Genomic DNA, 20,953 nt, shown 5'->3' with positions numbered 1-20,953 from the left:
ACAACCCCAGAAATGCTGACTTTGTATTACACACCTACTTTCAGCTTATTATTTGATTTGTTGTCATAAACACGTACCTTTAGTCTCAGCTCTCATCACTTGGGATCCTGCCTTGTGGTGATGAAGAACTGGATAAAAGGAAGCAGAAGAATAGAGAAAAAAAATGAGTGCAAGGAGCAAGCTCCAAGTCAGCTCCACACGCTCCTTGAGGCTGGGTAATGGGCAGGGAGGGGTCTGTTTTGCAACAGAACAAATGTTTTCACTCTCAGTACCAGCAGCAGCAGTTCTCAGACTTACACACAAACCTGCTCATCCTTGGGCAGAGGGTGTCAGCTTTTCAGAGCAGGAAGCTGAGGCTTATTTGGGCAAATATTATCACAAATGGCACCTGCTGCCCCTCAGTGTGTCCCCATAACCCCCTAGCTCCCTGCCTGCATACCCCCTGTGCTGGATCAGCCATGCTCTCTCAGCAGCTGCTGGGACTTAGCCAGCCCTCATCACCTCACCCATGACCTGATCTTCCCACAAAGCCTGAGTACAATCGGCACTACACCACGCAGATCCACACACAGGGTAACAGGCATCTAAAGGGATGTTTCTCATTTGGCAGATTTAACTTATCAAGTCTGTATCTGGACTCACATTTTACGCTTCTTGCTCTTTGTTTAGTGTCAGCATTTTAGCTGAGCCTCATCTGCTGTTTATGAGTATGAGACAAGGCAGACTGGGCTGTCTATGCTGGCTCTGCCTCATGGGGAGCATCCTGTGCTGCAGGGCTGCTGCTACCCATACACTCCCTCCCCAGTGCCAGCCTTACCTGCCTGTTCTTCGGGAAGCTGTCTCAAAGAACTTGGTCCTAGAGGCCACCCTGCAAAGAAAACAGAAGTCTCTCTTCTGATTCGATCTGGCAATTTGTTAATGAGATCAGGGGAATGAGCTGCAGCATTGGCAGAACTGTATAGATCACCTTCAATTGACAGTTCTTGTGCCAAGACACAGGTAGGCTCCTTCTGTGCCCACTCCACCCTCACACCACCTGCCAGGGCTTTGGTTGGGCTGCTTATAGAACGATGGAATCATGGAATCCTTTAGGCTGGGAAAGATCTCCAATATCACAGAGTCCAACTTTTGACCAAACAGAACCGCACCAACTAAAACATAGCATCAAGTGCCACATCCAGGCATTATTTCTGTGCTCTTGCCTGTAGTCCTGCATGCATCCATCCTCTTTGTGGTCTTTCCTTCAGTGTTTATGTGCTCCTGCCTGAGCTCAAGGAAGAGAAGTTCTGCCAGGCAGTTCTGGAACAGAGTTGACCCTCATGGCACTTTTTGTTTCCTTTTGGTTAATTGCCACTAAAGCCAGCAGGGTTTCTGACTCCCTTAAAATCTGAAAGAAAACTGAGGATGAGATGAAGCTGAACTCCATTCAGTTTCCTTAAGCAGATCCAAGCTGGATCTTGTCCTGCCCCAGAAAGTGTCTGTTATGGGTCAACACAGTTTGGTTTTTAGTTAAAGAATAATATGGACTATTGCCCTGTCAGGACCTTGGATTTCTTTAGAAAAGCCAAGGACCTAGCAAGGGCCAGTTCTTGACTATTGGCAAATTGGTTTGACCACTGAGAAAACAGAACCTGACTTTTGGTAATATCCATATAAAACTGAAGCTTTGTTCGAGCCCTCCCTCTCTTTTATCCCGGTGAGCCAGCAGGTAACACCGTGGGCAGCAGGGTCTTCATGGTTCTCCGAGAGCTGCTGCCATGGGGAGCAGCCCAGCCCGGTCAGCTGAGCCCCTTTTCTCCCAGCTGAGCCCTTTTCTCCCCGGCTGAGCCCCTTTTCTCCCCGGCTGAGCCCCTTTTCTCCCCGGCTGAGCCCCTTTTCTCCCAGCTGAGCCCCTTTTCTCCTGGGCTGAGCCCCTTTTCTCCCGGCTGAGCCCGTTGTCTCCCCGGCTGAGCCCCTTGTCTCCCTGGCTGAGCCCCTTTTCTCCCAGCTGAGCCCCTTTTCTCCCCATGCTGAGCCCCTTTTCTCCCAGCTGAGCCCCTTTTCTCCCCATGCTGAGCCCCTTTTCTCCCGGCTGAGCCCCTTTTCTCCCGGCTGAGCCCCTTTTCTCCCGGCTGAGCCCCTTTTCTCCCGGCTGAGCCCCTTGTCTCCCGGGCTGAGCCCCTTTTCTCCCGGCTGAGCCCCTTTTCTCCCCGGCTGAGCCCCTTTTCTCCCAGCTGAGCCCCTTTTCTCCCCATGCTGAGCCCCTTTTCTCCCCATGCTGAGCCCCTTTTCTCCCCGGCTGAGCCCCTTTTCTCCCCGGCTGAGCCCCTTTTCTCCCGGGCTGAGCCCCTTTTCTCCCCGGCTGAGCCCCTTTTCTCCCTGGCTGAGCCCCTTTTCTCCCGGCTGAGCCCCTTTTCTCCCCGGCTGAGCCCCTTTTCTCCCCGGCTGAGCCCCTTTTCTCCCCGTTTGAGCCCCTTTTCTCCCCGGCTGAGCCCCTTTTCTCACGGCTGAACCCCTTTTCTCCCCGGTTGAGCCCCTTTTCTCCCCAGGCTGAGCCCCTCTTCTCCCGGCTGAGCCCCTTTTCTCCCAGCTGAGCCCCTTTTCTCCCCGGCTGAGCCCCTTTACTCCCGGCTGAGCCCCTTTTCTCCCTGGCTGAGCCCCTTTTCTCCCCATGCTGAGCCCCTTTTCTCCCGGCTGAGCCCCTTTTCTCCCGGGCTGAGCCCCTTTTCTCCCGGCTGAGCCCCTTGTCTCCCCGGCTGAGCCCCTTTTCTCCCCGGCTGAGCCCCTTTTCTCACGGCTGAACCCCTTTTCTCCCCGGTTGAGCCCCTTTTCTCCCCAGGCTGAGCCCCTCTTCTCCCGGCTGAGCCCCTTTTCTCCCAGCTGAGCCCCTTTTCTCCCCGGCTGAGCCCCTTTACTCCCGGCTGAGCCCCTTTTCTCCCTGGCTGAGCCCCTTTTCTCCCCATGCTGAGCCCCTTTTCTCCCGGCTGAGCCCCTTGTCTCCCCGGCTGAGCCCCTTTTCTCCCGGCTGAGCCCCTTTTCTCCCGGCTGAGCCCCTTTTCTCCCCGGCTGCGGCGGGGCAGACGGGAGGCTCTGGCTGGGCAGGCCTGGCCGTGTGCTGGAGGCCGTGGCAGAGGGGCCAGGCCATGGCCGGGCCCGGGAGCAGCTGGCAGCGAGGAAAAGGGGCCTGCACACTCTGAGGGCAGCCCTGAGCTGGGCTACCTTGGATCAGGTCGAGGGGAGGAAAAGAAGGCATCCATCTGCCTCCTTCACCGGCATGGCTTTGAGATCTTTGCAGCTGCTGCCAGGCAAGACCACTGAGCACCGCAGGCCTGGGCAAGCTTTAACTCTTTCCTGCCAGCAGATGGAAATCCCAGAGCACCAGCCCTTCCTGAAGTGAGAACAATGTGACTGGACTATAAATGGACATAGCATGAAACTTGAAGTCGGTGAAGAGTGAGTGAAAAGACTATTTGGAACAAAGGAGAATGAGAGGCCTAATTTGGCTGGACGCTCTAGTAAACTATGGATAATGGACTATTTTACCTGTAAGATATGAATGCTGTTGGGGGGGCGATGTAAAGCTCTAGTTAAAAGTGATATGAAGCTCTTTGCTCCTAAGGAAAAGGGGACTTTTCGTTTTTGAGATGAAGGTGATTTTGGAAATAGAAGAGAATCTTTGTTTTATACTAGAAGAGGCATAAACAGTCCCCCTAATAAGCACATGTGGCCCATATGCAGTGTTGGAAAAGCTGCTATTGGGAAGGACCTCACAGAGGCAGATTTCTGGGCAGCTGTCTTTGTGACAGATGAGACCCACAAGGCAACTTTTATGTTGTTGATGAAGAAAGTCTATAGAAGTTTCTAAGAAAGACTCTGTTCTTAAAAGAACAGATGAAAGATTATTTTGAATGGTGAAACTGACTAAAAATTACAACTTTTGTCTCTATGTTGTATGTAAGAAAGTAAATCATTGGGGAACTGGGGGAGGTGCTTTGAAAAGTATCTTCTTTTTTTCTTTCCCTCTTTCTTTTAGTGTGTGTTAATAAATCTATTTTTTTTATCTTTAAAAAAAACCCCGTTTTGCCTTTTCTCCTATTCTTATTTTCACAATAAGAAAATATTTAAACCTCTACATAATTTGGTGTTTCTGCCTGGTTTTGAATATAAAACCATTACAGTGTCTCATTTAAGAGGTTTGCTGGGGGCAGGCAGGGACAGGCTCAGCTCCACCAACTCAACAACAGCAGGGAAAGGGATGGGACAAGGCTCAGCCTTGAAGCTGTGCTTGAGCAGCTCCAAAGCTTTGTGTTTGCCTTTGCTGTGGCCCCACTCCCCTCCCGGGCCATGCCCTCTGCTCAGCTTTCCAAGTGACACTCAAACCTGCACTGGTTCCAACCTGCACACATCCACAGGCTTCAGCCATTGAGCCCCCAGGTGTCCCCACCAGCACCATGCATCCGCCACGGCTTACACAGATGAGGGCATCTCCTCTGCTGTCCCTGCTATCAGATCTGGCCTCTGCTCCAGCTTTGGAGGGATGGGAATCCGGCACGGTGGATCTGGAGGTCTCACAGGGGGACGCGTTATCACGGGCTTATCACCATGGGAACGTGGCTTAGGGACACTGTCACAGTCACCTGCAGGGATGGAGATGACAAACACTGAGCAGGAAGCTCAGGCAGAGGCCAGATATTTATGAAGAGGCATTGAACAGGTCCCTGGGTTTAGTTCTGTCCCTCTACCTCAACATTCTCTCACTGACAGTGGCCAGTAGCAAGAATGCAGGGACGGATTCCAGGGAAAGGAAGCTCCCACACTACCTGCCCCACAAAAGCCTTCCTGGCACTGGGAACAGTGGCTGAAGCTGGACCCACAAGAACAAACTCAATGCAGTTGCTGACTGTGAAGCTGAAACTTCCGGGGAATGACAAGTGTTCTTAATCAAACCCTGTGCGGTGCTGCTATGTGAAAGGGAGAGGAACAGCACAAACTGGTGATTCCTGTGGCTGAGCTTTCATCCTGGACAGTGACACTACCTTTCCTCTCCTCAGCTGCTTTTCTTCCCCAGGATTCAGCCAACCTTGCTATTCACTTTACCCTTCAAAATCTTGAAGAGTCAAGTCAACAAGGAATGAATATCAGACTTTGCCTCTGTAAACACCTTAAGCTGTTCTGGTCTCCCAGCTCTTCCTGCTGAGCTACATTGAGAGAACTCAAGGGGAGATGGACCCACCCCAGAGAGAACTGACTTGGGCACCTTGGGCTTCTCCTCCCTGGCTCTGTCCAGGCCTCTGGTGGGTGCACACTCACCCTCTCTGCCACAGATGCCTGGCCGGGGCGCCGGTCTCCTGGCCTGCAGCGTGGCGGTCCTCAGGGCAGGGCTGGTCACCACCCCGTTGGCCGCCCTGCCACCTGGCTTTGCCGCTCCATCCTGCAGTCTGTTCCCCAGCTTCCCCAGCTCGGGCTCAGTGCGTGGCTGGGGCCGGCTCTCAGCAGAGGGACGCCCCGGCTCGTCCCCCCCTGGCCGGGGCGTGAGCAGCCGGCTGCGGTGCAGGGGCTTGGGGGCCTCCACGCCGCCACCATTGGGGGTCTGGCCGAGCCACTCTGCTGTGGAGACACGAGGGCAGAGAGCCATGGGGTTAGCTGTATGCCGTACTTGATGTGCCTCCAAAAGCCACTTGTCCCACCCCTGTTGCTGTGCTGCAGACCCAAGAGCGGGAGCTCTGCTGTGAACCTGACTGATCCCTTGGGTGCAGCCTTGGGGCAGTCCAAGGTGAATGCTTCTGCTCCCACGTCAGGGATGCACTGAAATGCAAGGCCAGCCCCAACTCCATTAGCTGGCTGGGGATTTTAAAGAGCAATGTGAATCAATCATGTTTTGCCATTGTCACCAAGTGCACTTTATACCTAAACATCATCAGAGCTCTGAAAACTAACGGAGAAAGAGACTTCCATCTCTTTGGTGACTGTGGAATCAGGGCACAGCCTGCAGTGCCAATTAGAGCAAATCAGGTGCAGAAATGTGATTTTAAGCTGAATGTGCCTTTTGCTGTTAATCCAGCTGACCGTAAGGAAATGCTGAAGCCCTTATCATAATGTCAGAGTAGAACTTGGCCTAGAAAATACCTTCACTGTGTCCTGAAAAAGCTCTTTGGAGTTGTTGCTCTGGATGTGGAACTGCCAGCAGCTGAGGCAGCTTGAGACCTCCTTGGGCCTCCCACAGCACAGCCCTTCCTGGCTACCGTCCCACCAGCACTCCGTGCAGTTTTTTTGCCTCTGATGCCATAAAACCTCTCCTCTGGGCCTCTCCTGTGCCAAGAACCAGCCTTAGTTTAGCTAATGGAAAATGCAGCAGGTATCAGAAAAACCCAAATCCCACAAAGTCTGATTTGTGACATGATGCAACCAATGTATGAGTGTTTTTTGCTTTCCTTTCTCTCTGAACTGCCTCCTGTGTCCAGGATCTGGGAAGTGCAGCCCTGCCGCTGTTACCTCCATTGCTCCTGGAAAGGTGCTACAGGGAGCAGGAGGGGTGAGAGGCAGGTAAGACATCAGGGAACAGTTGGACTGACCTTCGCTCTCCTCCACAGAGGCACCGAAGAAGACAGGCCTTTCCCTCAGGGGACGCTTGGAGATGGTGATGGGTTTGTGCCGCCGGGCAGCCACCCTAGGTGGGGGCACTGGGGGGGCTGTGGTGTCTTCTGGGGGGCCAGAGTAGATCTGTAAAGGGAAACACATTCAGGTGACCTGACACAAAGGGGCCGCTGCCTCACCTCCCACTGCAGGTGCCCCCGCCCAGCACAGAGGGCCATGGTGACACTGTCCCCACCACTGACACTGTCCCAACCACTGACACTGTCCCAACCACCAACACTATCCCCACCACCAACACTGTCCCCACCACTGACACTGTCCTCACCACCAACACTATCCCCACCACCAACACTGTCCCCACCACTGACACTGTCCCCACCACTGACACCGTCCCCACCACTGACACTGTCCCCACCACTGACACTGTCCCCACCACAGACACTGTCCCCACCACTGACACCGTCCCCATCACTGTCTCTGTGGCTCAGCAGGAGGATCACAAACACAAACAATTTGTAGACGCAAATTCCACTGAAGCAGATGAGGGAGGCTTTGAAGTTTTGGAGCAGACAGGTCCTGACCAGTATCAAGATTCCCATCGTCAAAGAGATACAATCTCCTAAACACCCAAACCAACCCTGCATTGTTTCAGATCTAACACTAAAACCCTTCAGCTCTTGGCTTACAATGACCTGTTTGGCACCAGGAAATTACCTAGGATGAAATACTGGCATAAAAACAATGCTACTGAGAAGTTTTATCTCCTTTTCTCACTGGTCATGTGGCACCTATTTGGTTGGGAGTAATTGAGAGGTTCTCATTTATGTCATCTATTTAAGAGCTGAAAAAGAAATACATCTGAAGAGCTGAAACACCATATCAAGGCCCAAAGCAGCTGCTCCTGTGTTCTTCCCAGGGATGTTAATTGAAGTTTTATCTGGCTTTAAAGCCTGAGTTACTATGGAGAGGTGGTCTGAGCTGCTGAGACCAGAGGCTGCATTGCCTGCCCTGGGAGATATGGACCTGGTCCCTTCCTGGCTCCAGCCCAGAGGAAGAGAGCTGTGCCAGCCCCAGTGGCATTCTGGGTCACCACACCCTTGGGCCACACTTCAATATAGAAAAACAACTTTATTGCATCACCCAGAAAAATCTTAACATGAAGAAATGTAACATTCTGCTTTGATTAAGTGCTTCATTTTGGTAATTCAAAACAAAAGTATATTCCTTCTTCTCTGGACCAAAGAGCAGTGCTAGGAGATCAAGATGGGGGATGGGAGAGGAAAACATGTCCCTTGTTTAAACTCCTTGGTCCCAAGCGTGTGCCTGGGGAGGGCAGGCAGTGGCAGACAGCTCCCCACTCCCCAAGGTCAGGCCGCTCTGGCCCAGCCTGGGCTGGCTCTGGATATATCCATGTGCCGGGACCAGGCTTTGCTCCTGACAGCCTGGCCCTCTCTGCACAGAGTGGAGTAGAGGAGGAACAACATAGAATCAAAGAATGGTTCAGGCAGGAAGGGCCTGTAGTGGGTCATCTGGTCCATCCTCCCTGCTCAAGCAGGGTTTCCCTAAAGAAAGTGGCACAGGATTGTGTCCAGACAGTCCTGGAATATCTCCAGTAGGCGAAGATTACACACCCACTCTGGGAAAAATCCCCCACACTCAGGTATTGGTGACACAGGGCAGATTTTGGCTCACTGCCTGCTAGGCTCTGCCCTGGGCAGGGGCAAGACATGTTCCCTGCTCCAAAACACAAGGTCTGGAGTACTCTCTTGCTGTGATGTAGCAGCACATGAATTAAAAGCAGCTGGTCATGTATTATTAAAACAGCAAAGGACTGTAGGAAGGAAATTTTTTGAAAATATCAACCTCATCCCTATATCCCAAGCAGAATCTAATCCTGCTTCTAAAAGAAACATTAAGCTCCCCATGGGCACTTACACAGGTACCAAAGAACACTGTTTTCACACCTGAAACCCAAGCTATACCAACCACAAATGACTGAGTTGAAGAGGTGAGTGCAGGCTCTGATTTACTTCTAACTGAAAATCCAAATTAAATAACCTAAAGGTACAAAGATATTGACAGACCCTCAGCTTAAGGAGGTTTGTACAGGGAAGGTGTTTCCAGAACAATCAACCTATTTAATTTAACCACGGCACTGAAACATGAGCTGTGGAAACAGCAATTATCCACAAACACTTCATGAATAGTTACTTTATCCTCAGAGTCTTCAGATTGCACCATATAACCCACATTCCCTCCTCCTTCAAGATTCATCAGAGCTGTTTGCTCATGTGTGAGCTGAAGACACTCTCAACTCCAACACCAAACTTACAAACTGAATCCAATAAATGTGAGTAATTTAACCTTATTGATGGAGAAATTAAAAGCAAGCAAAAGGACATTTGTCTTAATTAAAGCTGTCGTCCCAGCTCTCAGAGGTGGCAGAGTATGTTGATTCAGACTGTGCTGCAGGCTGTAAGAGAGCACAGAGCCTCATCTCCGGAGCCAGTGTGAGGGATCCCAGACACAAACCAGTCTGGTTTTCTGTGGGAGTTATTACAAGTGTTTGTAGCGACCTACAAAGGAATTGGCTGTTGTTTCCATGAGCTTCTACTGTGGGTATTCAGAAAGCTCTCTGAGCTTCATCCCATTTTCAATCCTTGGCATCACAGCCAACTCTCACCCCCACATCTGGTCCCACATCCCCCATGTGGTCCCCATCTGGTTGCTCTGGCTCCACATTCCCATTGCAAGAACCTTGCTGTTCCAGCTTTGGCTGCCTCCTCCCTTTCCAAAGGCACCTTTGTCCCCACTCCTGTGCTGCCCTGTATGCTGGGAGCTGCCCCAGCCCTCTCACAGCAAACAGCATCCCTGAATGAATGGCTCCATGTGCTTCCTGCTTCTAAGGCATGAGAGAGCTTTGGACACTGTGTACTCTGTTGTGAAACCTGTAGGACCAAACTCACTCCCTGGAACCCAGGGCTGTTACCAGGCCAGTAATCTGCTCCCTACTCGGGATCTCCTGCTCTGGATGCAAATGCTGCTCCAGCTTTCAATATTAACAAGCAGCTCTTGCCACCCCCCAGCAACCTGACACCCGTGAGCGGGTGTCGGGTACCACTGAGAGCAACTGTGAACACAGACAAAGTGGAATATTCTGCTTTCCAAAGACAACTCCACATGACAAAGCTGCTGTCTGCACGTGCGTCTTCAGCACCACCCCAGCTGGACCCTGCCTGGACACACGGGCAATGTTTAGGCCGAAATATGAAATAACCAGGACAGATCCATGGAAGGCAGATGAGACTAGAGGCCCTCCAGGACTCTAGGTCCTGTGAGAGCGTGGCCCAGGGCCACAGGCAGCAACCTCAGCTCCTCCCCAGGCAGCAGCTCCCTCAGACTCCCCATACCATCTCCATACTGTCTTTGTATCTGTATCTGAATGCAGTCACATCTGAACTACTTTCATCAACCATTCAACACTTGTCTGCTCTAGGTTTTTTCCACTGATTTAACATTTGTGTGGTGTCTCACCTTGGACTGTGCCCATTAAAACCAATTCTGCTCTGGCCTAGCAAAGGAAAGAGTGAAGTCCTGTAAAGTTCAGTCATACAACAGGGTTTTTTTCAACAAAGCTTCCCTGTATTTAAAAAGAAAAGGCAAAAAATGCCCCAACTAGCTGTTTCCTCTGGGACCAGATAACAGCAACATCGAGGAACACAACTTCTGCTCTTTGCTTCCTCCTGAAGCCTTTCAGAGCAGCGTGTTACATAAAGCTAGCCCAAGGAGACTCCAGAAGGAGCTGGAGCGCTGCCGTGTTGCCACAGCAACAGTCTGCAGGAGCAGGCTGGAGCAGCTGGAGCTGCTCCGGGGCTGCCCCGTACCTTCCCAAAGTGCTCTATCAGGATCTCGACCACGATGTTTTGGAACTTGATGTTCATCATCGCTGCCACAGTGTCCTCCTGTGCTCGCATGAGGGTGGGCCCGAAGATCACCCCCATGTTGGAAGGTGACATCAGATTCTCCCGGCTGTGCTCACAGACGCTGCAGAGAGCAGGGGAAGGGGGAATAGAGTTTGGTTTGGTTTGGTTTTTTTTCCAAACAGATCTTATTCCAAAAAAAAAACAAAACAAAACCCAGGATACAATAAGAATCAGTCACTCAATTTTCTTCATTGTGTTTCAGAATTTGTTTCCCAGAAGTGACAAACATGGCTCTAGCTCTGACACACACATTTAGCCCAGACAGATGCTGGAGAGAGCAATGTGCTGATAGCATCTTTATTTGATCTCTTCCCACTCCCAGCTCCTCTTTAACTCTGCAATCAAAAGTTATCTGCACAACATATACACAAAAGGAATAATTTAAATCCTGTATCCTTTTTACCCAGAATTGACTTCTGGCTTTAATTTTCCCTCTCTCTGAAGGAAGAGAACTGACTATGAGGAGTCCATTATGGTGGTTTCCAATAAATTTCTGAGGGGCTATAATTTACAGACCCTGCCCTCAGAGAGTATTTTAATTTTTAAATAATTTCCTGCTCTGTGCATGTCTAAAAGGGGATGGAAAGAGCAACCAGAAAGAGAAGAATCACTTCATGTGGAGGGTAGTAAGGATAGTCACCCCCTTTGTGCAATCCAGATGGAAATTCCCAAGGGGGACTATGGTGGGTAAAATTTTGCAAACGCAACCACCCAAAAAGCCTTGTTCTGCTGATTCTATTATTCCCCTTTCTTTGGTTTTAGAGGAAAACATCTGCTTACTTGACAAGGTGCTGAATGAGGAGTTCTAACATCTCCCTGTTCTTCTCAGGCAGTTTATAGACCAGTGCATGAATGGCTCCCAGCCTGTAATCCAGGTTCTCAGACTCTGGAAAGCAGAAACACAAAGAATTTGTACCCAACACTTTCAAACTAAGTACACTAGGAAAATATAAAGCCAAAGGAAAACTGTGGAAGCTGTTCACTGTGCAGCATGGGAGCGAAAGGGATCAGAGGGAAGTGAGATTTCACAGCAACAGGGTGAACACTGTGAGAAACAATATGAAGTGGAAAGAGGAAGAAATGGAGCTTGAAAGGGAGTCCAGGGACACACTCCAAAAGAGGATGGGCATGGGCAGGTCTTCCCCTTCGCATCCTTGTTCCACACACCTGCCTCTGGGAGTCTATCAGCTCAGAGAGCTCTGACACTGAACAACACCTAAAATATCCTGCAGGGAAAAAACCCGAGTCCCTGATCCAAAGAGGTCACCCTTAGAATAAAAAATCAGGAAACAATAAAATACTCAAGAGTGAAAAGAATGGTATGGGGTTTGGGTGGCTGAGGATCTCAATGGTGCAAGTTTCTGAGGGAGGGCAGGTAAGGGATAAATGCCCTGCCCACAACCAGCCATCATGGGCTTAACTAGTTCTGAAATGAATTAATCCTGGCCTTGACCACCTTCAGCAAGTAGTGGAACACTTCCCTTTCCAAGAAAGAATCAGTGTTATTCATTCTCCAGAGGGATGAAGAAGTGGGCACCCTCCCAGTCTCCCAGTGACTTCTGGAGGCACAGTGGGATGAGGGATGCTCTAATGCCACACATTTCCAAATGCCAGCATTCCCATGCTGAGGGTGATGACCAGTTCCTTGCATCCCTGTCTCCCTTGCAGGGCATTTGGTCACAGCTGTCATGGCTTATCTGCAATAGCCACAACGAGGTGACAGCCAAGGACTGGCTGGCTCAGCACAGTTAAAGCCCTGGCACTACATTAGTGCTTCTTGGCTGACCTCTTATTCCCAAATGTGACTCGATCCCAACAGCTACAGCAGAGAAATGTCTTCCATGTACTGGTAGACACTCTATTTCCAACATTTCACAACCTGAATGGAACACCAACTTATCTGGGTGGCAACAGCACATCCCATTCCCTCACAGGTTTTAAAACAAATATATCAATACTAGGGGAAAACAATTCTTGTGACAGACTTGTGCTGCTTTCAAGTGAGCAAGATCCTCTGGCTCTCCAGACCCCCTGAGAGCACAAGACCCTGTCTGAGGGAAGGGCACTGCAGTAGCAAAGGAGGGAAGGGAACATCCAGCACCATATGCCCTGCACAGACAAACACTTGGAGGAGAGAGCCACTGCTCTTTCTACAGGCAAAGCAGACAGACACCACAGAGCTGGGCTGGCAGAGCTCTGCCAAGTGATTTTGGGGACAGCAGGGCCAGGGACATCAGTGGGGAAGCTGTGGGACTTACTGGCAGCCAGGACTAGCTCTTTGTGGAGCTTGTATGTCATTACGGGTTCAGACAGGTTCCTGCAACAAACAGAAAGGAAAGTGAGCTCTGCAGGGCATTGTGACCCTCTCGTGACTCATCTTGGATCAATAGGCAAACTGGCTTGTCCCTCAGTGCCACCAAGTCCCAGTGGCATTTCTCTCTGCAGTGAATATCAGTGAAACAGCCCTCCCCGTGGGATTGAGGAGTTCTGCAACACCCATATTTATTGATCCTCCTCCCAAAGCCTTTGTCACTTTGCCCTTTTCAACAGCCAGATGTGAATATCTGGCAGCTCATATCACCTTTCATCTGCATCAGCCCCTGTCCCCTATGCCTCATTGGGGCAGCCATGACCTGCAGCACTACCTGAGATAGAACTTCAATGAACTGGTAATGGTCTTGATGTCCCAATCCCCACTCTGGAGATCCACATCCCCAGGGCATTTTGGATCTGGAAGAAAAATGAAAATGATTTAGAATAAAGTTAATTTAGAGGTGGCTAATAAACAGTCTGTTTGGGGAGGGGGTTTCCCCTCGAGACACACAAAGCCACAGCAGTACACAAAAAGAGCTCCTAATTCCCATGGCTGGGAAAAACAGAAAAACAGCACCAGTGTCAGTATTTTGGAGAGGCTGGGGAGTGGTGCTAATAAGGGACAAAGAGGGGAACTATAAAGTAAAATTTAAGCAGTGCTGCGAAGTTACTGAGAGCATATTCTCTATAGTTTATTTTTTCCCAAGGCTGACAGAAACGACACATTGCAACAGGTCCAAGACAAGCTTTCCGACATCCAAAGTAATCGGAATGCCAGCTCCAATCTCTCATTTGCAGCTACTCCCCTGAAGGCTGTTCTGGAAGCATTCCCTCTTGCTGCACGGAGAGGAGGGAACTCCGGGGAGGCCCAGCAGCAAGGAAGTACAATTTGCTCCTGGCTATCCCTCCCTGATAAACCACATCATGTCTGTGGTGCCACAAAGTGAACGATGTAGCTGTAGAAATGGGGGGAGGCTGGACCACAGAAATAAACAGGAGTATTTATTGTTGAAAATAAATAGGACTAGAGATAAAAAAAAAAAAAAATCTATCTCCTTCGGGTGGTTAAAGATGAAATCCTGCTGCAGCAGTTATTTCTGTGGTATTGGGCTTTCCACTGTGCTTTCATATGCAGTGCAGTGGCAAGTGGTGATCCAGACTCATAAACAGATAAACAAAACAAAAAGCCACTCACTGGTGGGATTCAGAGGAGAAAATCACAGCGTTGCTCACAGGGAGGGTGAGAATCACGCACCAATAAAACCTGAGGCTCAGCAATGAGTCATAGGCCAGTGGAGCTGGGCAGATGCCCGAAGTCATGGCTCTGTGAGAACTGGGCATAGCCAGACACCAGTACAAACCAGGGTTTTAATAAACAACATCCAGAGTAGAAGCAATAGGAAAGAGCCAAAGCCTTTGAATGCTGTGTTAATATCAGATAGCTCAGCTGGCGTGAGTCCGAGGCAGGCAGGCAGTGAGGTGAATGCAATCCCTGCCCTGTGCTCTAGCCTCAGGAGAGAATGATTTGGCCTCGGGCAGGTGGGATTGACCCCAGAGGTCCCCCAAGAGGCTCGCAGGTGAGGGTATGATGGCCTCAGGCAGGGCCCACCCCAGAAGGGTCTGCCCCTGCACAAAGCAGCACTGCTGAGCCCCACTGCCTGCTGAGACTGTAAACACTGTCCCCAGTTGCCAAGTTTGTATGACAGACAGATCCAGCCACAGGAAGGCTCACAGCAGGAACACATCCATTGATCTCTTAACACGTGCATTAAATCTTTATCATACAGTTTTTCTCTGGAGGGATGGGGACACTGCACACAGCAAGGTGTCCCCAACCTTCCAGAGAAAAACACTAGGGTGGAAAGCTTCCTGCAAAGGCCACCTTTCCAGTCCAGCTCATCATGTTATCCCAGGAAAGAAAGGGGAAGATGAGCCTCAGAGGGGGTTGCAGGGACCAAAGCCTGGATGCTGGACATTTCTCACTGTGGAACCAGATTCTCTCTACCCCTCACAAACAATTCAAGAATAGGACAGTGTAATTGCACAGAATAATTAATTCTTACCAAAAAAGGCATTCAGTAACTTCTGCACCTGGATATTGCTGCCAACAGTCCGGTACACGCCCTCCGTAGTGATTCCTTAGAGTACAAAGCCAAGAGCGTTAGCCGAGGTTTCCTGCTGGTGACCCAAAAGCCCCATCTAGTGGAATTATTTTCCCGTTGCTGGGCTCTGTCCCACACCCCGGGTTCTGTCCCGTATCCCGGGTCTTGTCCCACACCCCAGGTTCTGTCCCATATCTCAGGCCCTGTCCCACTCCCCAGGAACTGCAGGCAGAGACTCTGCTCAGCCCAGCAGCCAAGGCCATCAGCACCACTGTGGTCACCGTGGTCCGGTGAACACAACCAGGGTGTGGGACACACCAGCCCACACACCCTATTTCTGTGGGATACTGCTTTATCGTGGATTTGCTCAAACCTCCACAGAAGACAAACACATTGAAGTAGAATCTGAAAGGGTCTTTGTACCCTCACTGCTCCCCACTCCAGTGGGCCTTGGCTGCCACACCCTAGCAGCCCCAAGACCACGTCTGGAGATGAATCCAGGCCCCTGTCCCACACTGGTGATGTTCACTGGTGCAGGCTGGATGATATGTGATAGGCCAGGGCATGAGCTGCCACCCTTCCACCTGTTTCTGCTGCTTCTTCTCAGACTGGGGCTGAAGCAGCCTGTAGCCACCCCTCTGTCCAGCTGTTCTCCTGCCCAACAGTGGGTTGCTGCCACAGCTGTTCTCCTGCCCAACAGGGCCAAAACTGAGAAAACCACGAGTGAAAACAGTACAGAAGTGGAAGTTCAACCCCAACCCACTTGGTACAACACTCCAAAACAGGTGTGATTTCTGCTGCCAAGGAACATGCATTTAACCAAACAACACACATTCCTCAGCTAAAAGCTGAAGTCCTGTGTCAGTGGCTAACACTGTACTGCAGGAACTGCAGTGTAACTCAGGACCATGGGAAGCACGACCAGGCCGGGTGAGCTCCTCACCTTTGGTCTCCACTGCATTGATGCACTTCCGAACAAACTTGAAGCCCACCTCGTTCAGCTCCACTGTTTTGGACAAGGAAGCCGTGTTAGCTGCCTGAGCAGTCCTGGAGATCCCCCAGCCCCAGCCTTTCTTGGCACCCAGAGCCACAATGTCCCAGCACACAGAGTATTCACACCTGCCCCCATATCCCCTACCCCCTCAGGAAACATCGGCATTATGGGCATCCTGACAAGGAGTTACTAGTTCCATATGTTCTCCCATTTTTTCCTCAAATTTATTTTGAGTTGTAGCACTTCTCTCTACCCTCTCTCTGTCTTTAATATTAGCAGTGTAAATCAGTGAAATAATAATAATAATAATAATAATAATAATAATAATAATAATAATAATAATAATAATAATAATTATTATTATTATTATTATTATTATTATTATTATTATTTGGATTTGGATTGTGTCTGATAAAGACTTAAATAATCACTGCCAGACCAAAATCTGTAGTTAAAGCTCTTCCTCATCATGAGACTGTGTAATTTCTGCTTATCTACATCACTAGGATTAAAGAGCAAAACCAATCCAGCTTGATGTGCTGAGGAAAGCTGAGCACAGGGCTTGCTCCACTGAGCTGGGGAATCCTATGGGATCCCTGCATTTTCAGCAGGTTGTTTATACTGATTCTGTCTGCTCTGAGGAACAGCAGCATCAAGCTCAGATATCTCTCAGCCCTACCCCAGGAATAAGTACAGACCCACCTGGTGCTTGACACTGAGGGCTATGATACCACTGGAATTCTTACCAGCTCTAATCTATGACAAATAGAGAATGTTTACTCAGTGAAACTCTAATTCACATTCCTCCCAGCGTGTGATGTGAACATGGCCACAGAGGTTTGTGCTCATGCTTCTGGGAATGCTCCCCCCATGCTCATTAGAGCCAACTAGTTACAGTGCTGATGTAAGGCATAAATGACAACCATTCTGGGACAGAATGCAGGTTTCATCCAGCTACCAGAACCCCAGAGGGGTTCCAGCGCTCTGCAGGTTACACCCCACTACTGAGAGGGGGGACATGGGACATGGTGGTAAGTAGGAGATCCAGGGAACTCAGTGTCACCTCTATTGCCTTATTATAACTTTTTTTAAGGGACACATCCTCCGAATCTCTCACTGGGGTTTGGAGGTGCAATGTGAACCTTACATCCCACTAGTCCTGGCTAAGTAAAAACTGCTCACTGCAGTTCTGTGCAACTCGTTCTTATCTGGGCTCAGTGCCAGACACTGTGGTACAAGAACAGAAGTGACACTGCTGTCACAGAGCAGGGACTGTGCTACTCAGCAGGAATTGAGGATGAGTGTATCTGTAAGGAAAATTCTGCCTAGCCTCGAGGCGGTGAGAGCCCAGAGAACAGCAACAGAAGTAAGTGACTCACTTTCTTCCTGCTTCGTGATGGGGCTGTGATAAATCTGAAAAAAACGGAGAGAATGGGGGAGGGAGAAGCAAAAAATATCATCAGCACAATTTGGTATTTATTTCTGAAAGAAAATGCAGCATCCCATAAATCACCCCTAGATTACCCAGAGGCAATCACAGACAAAAAGACCATGTCCCACAAAAATCTCATTAGGCAGGAACCCATTATCTGCACAATCAAGGAGTTTCTGCTGCCTCCCTGCATTTCAGTGGGGCATCTATTCCTAGGGAAATTCTCTGTTCTGTAGGGAAACCACAGGGCTCTGAGCTTTGCTCAGACTGAAGGAAGGAAACACCTTCTGTAGGCACAGAAAAGTGGGAGAACACTTGTGCAGGATGGGCACCCGTGAAGGTGACAAAAGTTGACACCTTTGAAAAGGTGGCTAAGAGCAGGGACAGACAAAACATCATTTCCAGCAGGTAGTGAGGAGCAGGAATAGGAATGAACCAGTCCCGGAAAGGCCAGTCCTCAGGTGGGCTGGCACAGCAAGGCAACTTCCCGAGATTTTTTAGTCCCAAAATCCCCAGTGGGAGCTGAGGGAACAGCATGGAGCCTATGGCAATCGTGCAGCACTGATCCCGAGCAGCAGCCGCCGGCAGAGGACGCTGCTCGGCAGCGCATTCCAGCTGGGAACAGCTCCAGGAACCCTCACCGGTTCCTTCCCGTCCATGGCCTCCATCCACAGCCTTCGGTTGGCTTCGGAGAGCGCCTGCAGCGTGATGGTCCCGGACCTGCGCAGAATCCCCCCGGGGACAGGCAGGGAAAGGAAGAAAAGTTGTTTTTAATAGACAGCAAAGAGGGATTTGCTGCAAGCCTGTGCAGTTCGGGGCCACCAGACACGAAGACTCTCACCTTTCATTAGTTTCAATGTCAAAACAAAACCTTTTGTCTATGGAGTCAGTCTTTCTCCTTACGCAGGATTTCAGGGTCAGATCCAACGTGCCCTAGGAGAGAACATGAAAGCCAAGGTGAGAGGACAGAAACATGGGAGATTTTGGGCTCCTCAGGCCCCTCAGCTGCAGCCCAGCACAGCACTGCCCACAGTACCTGTCCTGACATTCCAATGGCATTGGTACCAGGAGCACAGGTGGTCCTCTCACCATCATCACAGGCATACATAAGAGGCTCTCAGTTCCAGACTTGCTCTCAGCCAGAGAATCTTCTGGACTCAACAGCACTACCCCACACAGCAGCACTCTGCCTCTACAGTGCTGGAACACTGCTCCAACCAACCCAGCAAGGCATTCCCTGGTCTCTGAGGGCAGGACCATGCTCACCATGCTCTGACACAGCTAGGTCCTTATTTTTATCAGGGCTGGTCATCAGTACCAATTATCCACACCACCAATGATCCAAATGGATTTACACAAACACTGTGTGACAATGGGACGTACATTTCCTCACCCCAGATCGAGCAGATGTGCTCTGGGGAGAATCAGCTTTGGCCCTGGGTGTTCAGGACCCTGTACTCCGCAGCAGGGTCAGTTCATAATTTGATTGTGGGTTTGTGGCCAGCAGTGACCTGACGGTGCAGGCTGCCAGTGTTTGGGAGAGGCACTAAGTTTTCCAAGCCCTCACCTGCAGTAATGGGCTTTACTAGATATGCTTAAGGAATAAATGACAACAAATCTCTCCATACAATAATTTGGATATTTCTTTGCCCAGCTCTCTGCCAAGGGGTTGCAAAACATCTATTTTATTTTCCTGCTGCAGTGTGCAGAGCCCTGCCAAAATCAGGCCATGAGCTCACACACTGGAGCACACACGCCTGGCTGGGAAGGCCCTGGGGACCCGCTCCATGGCAGAGGAGGGTGGGGGACTCAGCTGGAGGCACTGGCTGTGCTCCATCCTCCCACCCCTCTCCTGTCACGCGGAGGGACTGAGGGAACTCCCAGACCTCAGTAAACCGAAGCACTTTGTGAAAGAAGTAGTTACCCAAATTGCTGCCTTAGTGCAGTTTGGAGCTGCACTGTTGCCATCTCCTCTCCCCACACTGTCCCAGTCCCACAGAACCAGTGCTGAGAGCAGAAATCAAACCACAAACCAGTGCTCTGAGCATATGCTAAGGGAAAGGAAATGCTGCATTGGGAAACAGTAACTCCTGTAGTAACTTGAGTTATTCAAGCACTTCAGTGGCTGCCACAGTTCTTGTGGATCCCAGCCCCTGTGCACAGGGAAGAATCAATGTCAGCTGGTCCAGAGAGGCACAAGTTTCACCCCAGACTGAACTTACGGCCCAGCACTGTCTGGTGTCTCATGTCATACGACCCATGTCTGCTGCCAAACCCTGCAGGCTTGGGCTCCCAGGGACACAGTGGAGTGAGACCTCTCCTCATGAGGGTGGCTTTTACAGGTGACACCAAACTGCCCTGCGTGGGCAGGGAGGGGACAGAGCCCACCGCTCTGCTCTGTGGCAGCTGCAGGGCCAGCTGTCACAGGAAGGGAGGCCATACATGGGTGGAAGGTGGGCCCGGTGGTTGGGCCAGTGTTTGCAGAAATCCAACTCACCTGCTTAGCTCCAGGCTTCTGGTCTATGGGTGTCATCCGTAAAGTTTTTGCCTCTTTTTCATACTGGCAGTAATATTTCACCCAGGAGATGCCCAGTGCCCCTGCAGAACACATGAGAGGCTGGAATCAGGGACAGGGCTGTAGCTGGATGCAGCCAGCAACGCATGGTCAGTGCCGCCCACATGTCCTCCCTTCTCTGGGATGGACACTGACAGCCCTAGGAGACATCTCACTTGCAGGTGTCTCCATGGGCAAGAGCCAGGAGGAGAAGAGGAGAGAGGAGGAGGAGAGAAAGGAGAGGAGATGAAGCCAGAAGCAGGAGGAGAGGTGGAGCAGGAGGAGGGGAGGAGGAGAGAGGGAGAGAAGGAGCAGAGCACAGGGCAGCAGCTGTCTCCAGCACCCTCCCAACTCACTGCTGGTGAAAGGGCGTTTGTGGGACTCTGACCACAAGCCAGGCTGGTTTGGCCAAGCCCAGCCAAGACCTACAGAGGCAAGATCCTGCATGTCCTGAACGTCTGTTTCACAAACCCCACTACTTTTTCCTGTGGGTGAAAACTCAATAATAAAAACAACAGTAGCTTTAAAATACTCTGGAGTTCCTATTTCTGGATTCATTTCCACTTTTCTCTGTTTTCTTACCTGAACCCCTTTATAGAAAATAATTCAACTGGTATTTTTTTCTGTAATTTTTTTTTAAGTTGCAGTTGTCATGAAGAACAACTTTCCATACTTGATTTATAGGGAAGCGTAAATAGAGGCAGCAAATAGCCACATTTGGGGTCTAAAATTACTGAGTGTGCTTTCTTTTAGAAGCAAGATAAACAGGCTTATAAATATATGTATAAATAAATTTCTGTACAGGAATAAGAATGAATGCTTACAAAGTTGTCTGTAGCCTCAGAGGTCACAGTTTTGCACAGACTTTTGTCCCCTGAGCATTCCTGCTGTATGGCCATGGAGAGCCGCAGGCAGGGTTTGGAAAAAGCTGTATTTGGTCTGATTTGATTTTGCTAAGGATTGTGAGTTTCACTCTCAGCAGCTTAACTCAGCACTGGTTCC

At 50.2% G+C, this 20,953-nt stretch overlaps 1 protein-coding gene across 2 annotated transcripts in view; it reads right to left on the bottom strand.

The window, feature by feature from the left end:
- The window catches only part of OPHN1 (oligophrenin 1), a 57,737-nt gene that overhangs the window by 6,452 nt on the left and 30,332 nt on the right, over positions 1–20,953 (bottom strand). Inside the window, exons 9-23 of one of the 2 annotated variants that reach the window (XM_063422654.1) lie at positions 19,895–19,995; positions 18,239–18,330; positions 18,039–18,117; positions 17,345–17,378; positions 15,915–15,977; positions 14,933–15,007; positions 13,202–13,286; positions 12,815–12,873; positions 11,337–11,442; positions 10,458–10,617; positions 6,552–6,699; positions 5,290–5,583; positions 4,451–4,616; positions 818–868; positions 78–128 (exon numbers count right to left, since the gene is read on the bottom strand). In XM_063422654.1, coding sequence (XP_063278724.1) covers positions 86–128; positions 818–868; positions 4,451–4,616; positions 5,290–5,583; positions 6,552–6,699; positions 10,458–10,617; positions 11,337–11,442; positions 12,815–12,873; positions 13,202–13,286; positions 14,933–15,007; positions 15,915–15,977; positions 17,345–17,378; positions 18,039–18,117; positions 18,239–18,330; positions 19,895–19,995 — 1,556 coding nt within the window. In that variant the 3' untranslated portion in view covers positions 78–85. Of the gene's footprint in view, positions 1–77; positions 129–817; positions 869–4,450; positions 4,617–5,289; positions 5,587–6,551; positions 6,700–10,457; positions 10,618–11,336; positions 11,443–12,814; positions 12,874–13,201; positions 13,287–14,932; positions 15,008–15,914; positions 15,978–17,344; positions 17,379–18,038; positions 18,118–18,238; positions 18,331–19,894; positions 19,996–20,953 lie in introns of both variants that reach the window. The other variant, XM_063422653.1, reaches the window with a different exon arrangement.

This window comes from Prinia subflava, chromosome Z, assembly GCF_021018805.1.
Source record: "Prinia subflava isolate CZ2003 ecotype Zambia chromosome Z, Cam_Psub_1.2, whole genome shotgun sequence".
NCBI lineage: Eukaryota > Metazoa > Chordata > Aves > Passeriformes > Cisticolidae > Prinia > Prinia subflava.
Note: the sequence above shows the minus strand (reverse complement) of the source record. Positions and strands in the feature narration are given on the sequence as shown.